Source organism: Gymnoscopelus braueri (genome assembly GCF_963280865.1).
Source record: "Gymnoscopelus braueri genome assembly, chromosome: 3".
Classification (NCBI taxonomy): Eukaryota; Metazoa; Chordata; class Actinopteri; order Myctophiformes; family Myctophidae; genus Gymnoscopelus; species Gymnoscopelus braueri.
The window spans coordinates 20,162,156-20,171,135 of NC_137612.1; the positions used below are offsets into that span (position 1 = coordinate 20,162,156).

The 8,980-nt window shown below is 40.1% G+C and overlaps 1 protein-coding gene across 1 annotated transcript in view; it reads left to right on the forward strand.

Annotated features, from left to right (window-relative positions):
• Positions 1 to 5,132, forward strand: part of phactr3b (phosphatase and actin regulator 3b) — a gene marked incomplete at its 5' end in the record, with an annotated part of 45,948 nt that extends 40,816 nt beyond the window's left edge. Inside the window, 4 exons of the mRNA XM_080423465.1 lie at positions 367 to 428; positions 1,443 to 1,583; positions 1,965 to 2,041; positions 4,758 to 5,132. Coding sequence (XP_080279591.1) covers positions 367 to 428; positions 1,443 to 1,583; positions 1,965 to 2,041; positions 4,758 to 4,773 — 296 coding nt within the window. The 3' untranslated portion in view covers positions 4,774 to 5,132. The remainder of the gene's footprint in view (positions 1 to 366; positions 429 to 1,442; positions 1,584 to 1,964; positions 2,042 to 4,757) is intronic.
• Positions 5,133 to 8,980: the final 3,848 nt, after the last annotated feature.

Genomic DNA, 8,980 nt, shown 5'->3' on the forward strand with positions numbered 1-8,980 from the left:
ACGCACACGCACACGCACACACACTCAAAGGCTTGAAGCCAACCCAAGTGTCCTGAGTCCTGACTGTCTTGACCATAGTTCCAATCCACCTGTTCAAAGTATTTAGTACAAAGGGAGCGGAGGGGACAAATTGGCACAGATCGTCACAGACTGGATTCAGTGTTTGCTGTTCGCTGTCCCAGCATCAAATCAAATCTTTGTGACTTGTGACAGAATACATTAGATTGTATAATCTGCTTATCATTATTATGACAGTGTGTGATGTCCTGTTTGTCCTTGTACTGTCTGCTCTGTACTATTAAACTCAAGTGTTTGATATAAAACCACTTGAGAATCTCTGATTTCCCATTTTCTGATATGTAACAGAAAGAAATGACCAGTCTGAACAGGAGGAGAGGAGAGAGATCAAACAGCGGCTCAATAGAAAGGTAAGGATTACTTTGTGAATCCTAGCAATTCAATCACTTGCTGACAGTGACCCATGCACATTCACTCCTGCACATTTACACTGAAGATGCAACTCAAATGCTCCGAAACACAAGCAAACCTCAATATATTACTAAATAGAGTTCAACCTCAATGTACATACTGTACATCATGGTATAGTTCAAAACTCAATATAAAACCTCAATATGCCTGATATGGTTGAAACCTCATTATACAGCCCGGCATAGTTCAAACCTCAATATACAGCCTGATAGTTTGAAGTTCAAATCTCAATAAGCAGGCTGATATACCATAGTTCAAACCTCAATATACATTCTGATATAGTTCCAACCTCAATATACATTTAGGTATAGTTCAAACCTCTAAATACTTTTTGGTATAGTTCAAATTTCTGAATACATATTGGTATAGTTTTCAGACCTCTATACACCCTGGCATCTGGTATAGTTCAAATCTCTTTAGGGATTCTGGTATAGTCTAGTAGTCTTCCGCCACGGAACCCAACCCACCTCAACCCGCCCCGCGAACCCATATATAAATCTATGGCTTGCGGGGCGGGTTGAGCCCCGCGGGTCGTACCTATAAATCTGTAAAATCATGAAGGTTAGAAAATACACCCCAAGTGTATTCAAACTGTTTTATTGAGCATGTGATTTCTTCTTTTTTTTTTGCGTGTGAGAGCGGTTGACCCGCTCACCCGCAGCCCGCATAATTGCCTCTGAAATCCTGACTCGACCACCCGCGCCACAGGTTGACCCGCGGGTTACGGGTCGGCCCGCTCATCACTACTGTCTAGGACTGGAAAAAACGTTATTATATTAAAATGAGCTGACGTTTCAGTCCATAGATCAGGACATGGTATAATATTCTTTAGTTTACAATTTATATTCGTTTTTAGTTTGACCATCACTGCTTTTTAACTTAAATGATATACAGGGTTTGACTTTACAGCAATCTCTTATAGCGCCATTCTCCCCTGTTTTTCATTTTCCCAGCTTAACCAGAGGCCAACAGTGGACGAGCTGCGGGACAGAAAGATCCTCATTCGTTTCAGTGATTATGTGGAGGTTGCCAAAGCTCAGGACTATGACAGACGGGCTGACAAGCCCTGGACTAGACTGTCCGCTTCTGACAAGGTACGCTCACGAGACATCTCTACATTGCCTCTCTGTTTTTGAGGTCAGGCTATTGTCCCAGAAAATTGTTTTTTTTTGTGAAATACCATGAGCACTATATACCACGTGAAGCAGCGGCTGAAATTGTTCTATTTACTGATGGCTTCATTTTTATGGTATGTTGATGCTACTGTATGTCACTGACATTTTGCTCAATTGAAACTCTGAAAAGCTGGCCTATTTCTCTTATAAGCCTCAGATGTTTTGTCCATTTTTTCATTGGATATATAATTCATGCTCGTTTTCATTTGAATAGCTTTGACACCTGAGCACCACCATTTACATATAATGGGACACACCTGTGCTCATGCTTGTTGTGGCTGTTGTTTTTTTGTTCTACAGGCAGCAATCAGGAAGGAGCTGAACGAGTTCAAAAGTAATGAGATGGAAGTTCATACTTCCAGTAAACACCTGACAAGGTCAGTGGCTATGACTGGGTTGGAACTTTTTGTTGGGTGTTCGGTGATTACTGTAAGGGCCCTATTCCAGACCGAAGTTGCTAAAGCCACTAATATCGGATTTAGGACTAGGCAAGGGGCGTTCCCCCGCAAAAGTTGCTATTCTAGGACACCTGCTTTACCCGCAAAACACCTGCACTACCCGTTACATTATGCATAGGTGTGGTTTGGGCGTTACAATGATAAAACCAATCACCGTGCCAGATGCCATTACCTTTAAGAGAAGACTGTGCTAGCCATTATCCCCAATCCAATCTTACGCTCTCCTATCTCCCTGTCTGCAGTGTTGCCTGGTCTAATTATTATAAGCCACATTGGTCTTGTTTTTCTGAAGTTGCTTGTAAATAATGGTAGAACGGTTGTGAGCTTGTAAAATCGTAGTAGCAAATAGCCAACATATATAAATATGCACATTGTTTAATGGACGACATATATAGGTTTGAAGTGCTCATGTGGCCTATTACAGTCGCTTCTTTTGGGCTTGTTTTCATAGACCTGGTTGCCTATTTTCTCACAAACTCTGCAGCCGCACGGTAGGGATTTTACATGGACTTAGCTCCTGGACTTTGATTGCCTTTCAATAAAACCACATTTGATAGACATAAGTATCACCTACATGTTACTGATTAGAGAGAATTTTATATTTTTGTAATCAGTTCATTATTTCCTGCGTAATTGATGAATAAAATTGACGTGTGTAAATTGGAGCATTGCATTGCGCGATGCACAAATTGTCTTCTTTAAATAAAAAAATATCTTTTATAAATACAATTGACACAAGGAATTGACACCCTCCCTTCTGCTGATTATAGGAACATTATAATCACAGAGATTTGTTGACAATAATAGCCTAGTAGAGAGAGGTGCGCGCTGTGCGCCCTGACCGTCTCCAGACACTCATTGGTTTTAGAGTCCGCTGTGCCCTTTCCCAAAGGTGTGTGGGCAGAATAGCAATTTTGGGGATATAGCAACAACACGCCCACGACCACACCTCCACCCGCAAATAACGGAGTCGGCGTAATGGAGAGCGGGTTTAGCAGGTGCAGAATAGCGTTTAGGGACAGTGTAGCCTGGGAAGCAATGCTTTTCGGGTCTATGATCCGGTCGGGAGCGGAAGTAGCCCTACGTCACCAGGCGCGTCATCCGCGTCATCATGCGACCGGATCGCGACAATCCGGATAAAGTCCTTGATGCGGCGTAGTTTCGCTTATTTTTTAAATATAAATGTGAGTGTACTTTCCGGAGACTATTTAGCGTCTGTATTATCCGACGGGGAAATTCTATTCCATTTAAATAGGGATTGGGGAACCAAAACAAAGCGGCACGCAAAACCGGATCGCGACAATCCGGAAAGAGAATTATTATTATTTATTTATTTTCAGTAGGCGTGGCCTAGACCGGATCACACAGGTCTTTAGTAACGCATACCAGGCTTTCCTCCGAGGTGGAAAGACTGGTGACGCGAGGTTAGGGACAGTGCCAGTTCCCTTATCTGTATTTCACGGGTAATGGGTAGAAAATCACGGGTAACGGTTAACAGGTGCAGCTTTAGATTGGTCTGGAATAGAGCGGCAATGTAAGGGTCAATGCAAGACTGTGTCATAAAAAGGCAAATAATTGTAGCCACAGTATGCAATAGAAATAAGACAGGTTTTTTTCAGCATGTGGCCTTTCATCAGGGTCAAAGTGTGCAAAGAATATTTCATATAGAATATTCTACACCTTCAGATCAGTGTGTATGCACAGTGTAAGGTTTGGTCAGATTTAGCTACATGTAGCCCTCTGGAGATAAGAAAGCTGCAGCCTTTTGCTCCACCCTTCAAATATAATGAATGTGCGCACAGATTTAGCTTACGTTTTGCTTACGCAATATGTTAGCTCTCTATAAGGAGCTAAAAATAGGTGTGCTGTGAATTAGTATATATTCAAGACAGGGGTGTCAAACTCATTTAGGTCACGGGCCAAATGGGCTGGACCCAGAATAGGCTGGACGAGTTGTGCACGTACACGTGCGCATGTGCCCCTATAGCTTTTTCGTTCGTTTTTTCAACCTACTCTCATGTGTCTCTCTGCTATTAATGCAAAAAGATATATTTAACTTTACAAACTTTTTCTTATGACTACCTAAGTTTAACACCCTGAAGATGGTTGTGGGGCCGCTACGCATGGGTTGTATCCCTCTCAGAGTTTCTTAATTCATTTCAATGTTGAAATAGCCATCTGAATATAGGCTTTTTAACTTTTTCACCAGAAGAGTGCCTTTGTTTTTTCCTTTGTTGCACTACCTAAGTTTCTTCGAGTAACCTTTTACTGGGTGCATGGTCTAGAAAGGTTATTTAACACTCAGAGAGATTACCAGCACTCTCTGAAATATCCTTCCGGCACTTTTATTTAATTGGCACAGGCAGCATACAAAACAACGGTTGTGTTTTGGCCCAAAGCCTTCTTCAGCTTTCCAGTCAAGTACAGTAACTATAACACTGAAGAAGGCTTTATGATAAAATGTGTACATAGTTCTGCACTGTGAATTAGTGCCAACACAAGGCTGAAGAAAAGCCAAAGCTTAAGAGCTCTGTCCATTCCTCAATTTATAGGGTTTCGGTTGAGGAAATCGGACAAAATTATTATTTCAGTCAAAGACACTCACAAATTCTCTTATTTTCCTCTTCTTTGGCAGGTTCCACAGGCCATAGCAAGCAAGTGTTTCTTCTGTGAAGAGTTGCTGATGTCTGGTTCTGTCAAAGAAGACCTTGCATGGAGTCTTCCAGTGCCCTAGCCCACAGTCCCTGGGTGTCCTGATATTTGGGTGCAGTGAACCACGGAGGCTATGTCTCCAGATTCGGAGCTGCTGGAAGAGGGAGGTGCATGCAGCTCCCCTTAACGCTCAGAGGAACATCTCCTTACCTTTTTTCCACCCATTCAGAGGAGCAGGAGCTACATGGTCATGTCCACCATAGGAAAAAATAAAGACTTCTTTTTTTTTTTAACTGACTCTTTTGAAAGATGGCCTTTTTGATGGAAGTGAAGAAAATGTGCATGTGACCGACTATCTGTCCCACTCCAGTACCATTAGTCACATCCCAAGATGTGTTTGGGTTTCACTGATTGAGTTGATTCAGTTTCATATTGATTGTGTACATGTTCTTCAATGGAAAAACCATGTCTGTGTAGAAGACAAAAAAAAAACGATTTGTAAGCACTATTTATTGTCTGCACAATACAGGTTTTGAATTTGTAAGAAATCTTGTTTTTGTATGGTATGATTTTAATGGGGTTTCTAAATTACATGTGACATTCTGACAGACAAAAAAAAGATGTATGTAGTGATACATTAATAAAGATCAGATTTAAGTTGATATTTACACACCACAGATTTTAATATATATATATATATATATATATATATATATATATATATATATATATATATATATATATATATATATATATATATATATATATATATACTGTATAATTATACTTTTTGTTACCTTAAATGATAAAAACAAATTATCTCAATACAAAGGATTACCTTTTATGTACTACTAGAGGTTCGGCCCGTTACGCGGCCCTCACATCTAGAGTTCAGGCTGGCCCTCACACCTACGTTGCATGTTTCCAGTTACAGTATATAGTTGACATCATCGTATTGTACATGTTGATTCAGAGTGTCCAGCCTGGCACTGTGTAGAAACAGATGGCAGGCTCAGTGTAAGTCACACTGTACAGTAACCGACATCAGGACCCCTCGCTGACTGGAGTAATGAGTTGATTGGTTACAGGCTGGACATCCTATAGGGCTCGTGGGCAGTGAGCCCCAGAATAGTGTCTGAATCACGGATGTGTGGGAGGAAAGGATGCTCTCATGGGCGTGGGTGGGATATCCTGACTTCCGGGTGATCCTCACACTTCTAGCCAAGAGTAAGCACCTGAGCACACACACACACACACACACACACACACACACACACACACACACACACACACACACACACACACACACACACACACACACACATTCATAACACTGTCTGAGTGTTTTGTCAACACAGATCAACAAATGTGAGTTACACGTGGAAGCTCACATGGAAATAGGTGTGTCTGGAAAAGCCGTTTATGTACAACCTCACACACACACACACACCGGAAATAGTATCGGCGGTATCAGCAATAATTTCAAGCAAACAAAAAGAGAATGAACAAGAGATCACAAACAAGTGTTTGCATTTCAACTGAGAGCCATTGATATTAGATCAAGATTTGTATTTCTTACAGCCCATATAATTACAAAAGAGTTAAAAGAAAATGTGTTGACATTGCAGCAACATGACAAATTAAAAAGAATAGCAATAAAGTAACAAGAAAATAATAACTAAATATACTAAAATCCTAGCACACTATGAGGTACCTTTATTAGGCAATGGATGTCTTTGGGGAGCTTAGTTTAAAAAATTGGTTTTATTTTAAATTGAGCCATTGAATGTCTTCATGCTGTATCGGTCACTTACAGGTATATGCGGCAGAGCCATTAGAAGCAACAGTGCTTCAGGGCAAAGATTTTAAAACAGAGGTTCTCTGATAGGGAAATATTAGCCTCGAGCCTTTTTTGGAATTTAGTGAAGAATAGGATAGAATCAAGTGCATTTCATGTGACTTAGATTTGGTCAATACCGCCATCTAGTGCTAACACTCAGTACACGAGTTATCTTGGACTGGGGCTAAAAATAATGAAGTGAGCTGCAGTAAGAAAATGTTTGTTTGTTTTTTTGAACGAGGGATAGATATTACAGCTAAATGTATCTTTATGTATCAAATCCATCCTTCAGTATCACACTTTTGTACTTCAGCAGAACAAAATTGTCACGTTATCACACAATGTCACAAGTTATGTTGAATGACAGTAGCTTTGTCTCTAGCTCGTCTTCAGAAGAGCCCTCCAGCAGTCTCTCTAGTCATCTCGATCATTATGTTTAAATTGTACATGCCATAGGTTAGGACTGCATGGCACAAACAAAAGATGAACACAGATCATTTGCTAAGGAGGAAAGACTGGCCAAAAGAAAAGCACGGTATTGGTTTTATGTTGAGTGTCAGCAACAGAATCTGACATACAGTAATAACGCTGGGTGGATGACACTTAACATTAAGTTGCAGTATTACACTGCAGGTCATGTTTTATTGCACTGCAGTTAGGGTATAACTGATGAATAATTATTAATTAATATTATATTACACAACATTATAGATTAAAAAAAAGAGAATGATATATTACAATAGTTAACTTTTAAACGTGTTATTATTGCATAGCCTACTACTAGTAGCAAACATCTTATTCTACATAACTTATAACTTATAAATAAGGAAATTTATTTTTCTGCTAGTGATAATAGTTCATAGGGTCATTATTGCTATTGCCATAGGAATTACATGTAATGATGGGCCAGGGTAACAAAATATTGTCATATAATATAACGGCAGTATTTTATATTAAAATACGATAACTTCGTTTTGATGACTCAGAGAGATTAAAAACAAATCTCAAAGTTGAAGAAGTTTTCATGATTTTTTTTCAGTGCTGTAAGGCAGGACGTTTTTGTATCAAACCAACAATGTTTGAGTTGTACACATAAAATACTGTACGTGCATCCAAAAATGTTATTAGGCTATTCTTTTCTGGTGAACCTTATTTATCTTAGACCACCTTTCAGCACTGCATTAACACAACCATTAGAAGCAGCAGCAGATGTGGGTTCAGTGCCTTGCTCAAGGACACTTGAGCAAGTCCCATCACTGCTGCTGTGTAAACAACACACTGCTGCTGTGGATATTTTTGTACAGAAGCGTCTCTCATGTTCAGTTCAAAGCATGCCATGTGACCATTATTCAGCTGCAGTGAGTAAGGCAAATGGGAGAATGTTGTTTGAAGAGCCAAATGTGGCAACCTGCCAGAAACTTCTTTGGAATCTTGGCACTCGTCTGAGTGGAAACTGTTCACAAAAAGGTCAACACTGTCTGGAATCTAAGGAAGCCAGCTGACCTGAAACCAGTCACAGAGGTGACCCAATATTGCTCCCTATAATCCATGTGAGCCCCTTGACCAAAACAAAGTAGGCTCTAAGAATTGGGCCAGCTCCTGTGGGTCATGTCACTCAATCTAATGCATGCCTGGACTTTTAAGATGATAGTATGTACTGTTAGAATGTTGGGGCATTAAAGATATTACATTTAGAATTTTTTTTCAGCATTCACACAAAACACATTGATTCTGAACCATTTTTGTGTGTGTGAAATTGTCACCTGTGTTGCAAGAGTGACTTATGAAATATCTTTATTAGTGCTCTTATCAGTGATTTTAGATAAGAATAAGTAAAATACATGGCTTTATATGACTTCAAATAAATCTCAACATTTATGTGCTTGAAATGTTTGGTGAGACAGGTGATATATTGGTCTTCTACTGTTTCAGCAACAAGCCAATAAAAAGCCTTATACTGTGGACAGCGTTACCCAGTGGCTTTAACTACATGTACAGATTTGAAAAACACAATTATACATTTTCTCAAAGTTGCAAATGTTAAAGCCAAACATAACTAAATAATGACAAGGCACAATTCCCACTTACATTTTGCCATCATATTCATTAGACAGGGCGGTCCCATGTGGCCACTCATGTAAAGTGCAGCAAGCTATCCTCAATCTCTCTTGGCACGGTCACCTTGTAGCTATGGCACGAAAGCTTATAATTACGCCCGTCATTATTGTCCCAGTAGGTGGATCCTTCCACTTCATAGCAGATGGCAAACTCCAAAACAGCACCAGGCTGCAAGATGAAGGGCGGGACAGGAAGACGAAAACAGAAGATATCGGTGTCTGGTGAGTCAGGTTCCCCCCGGCATACAG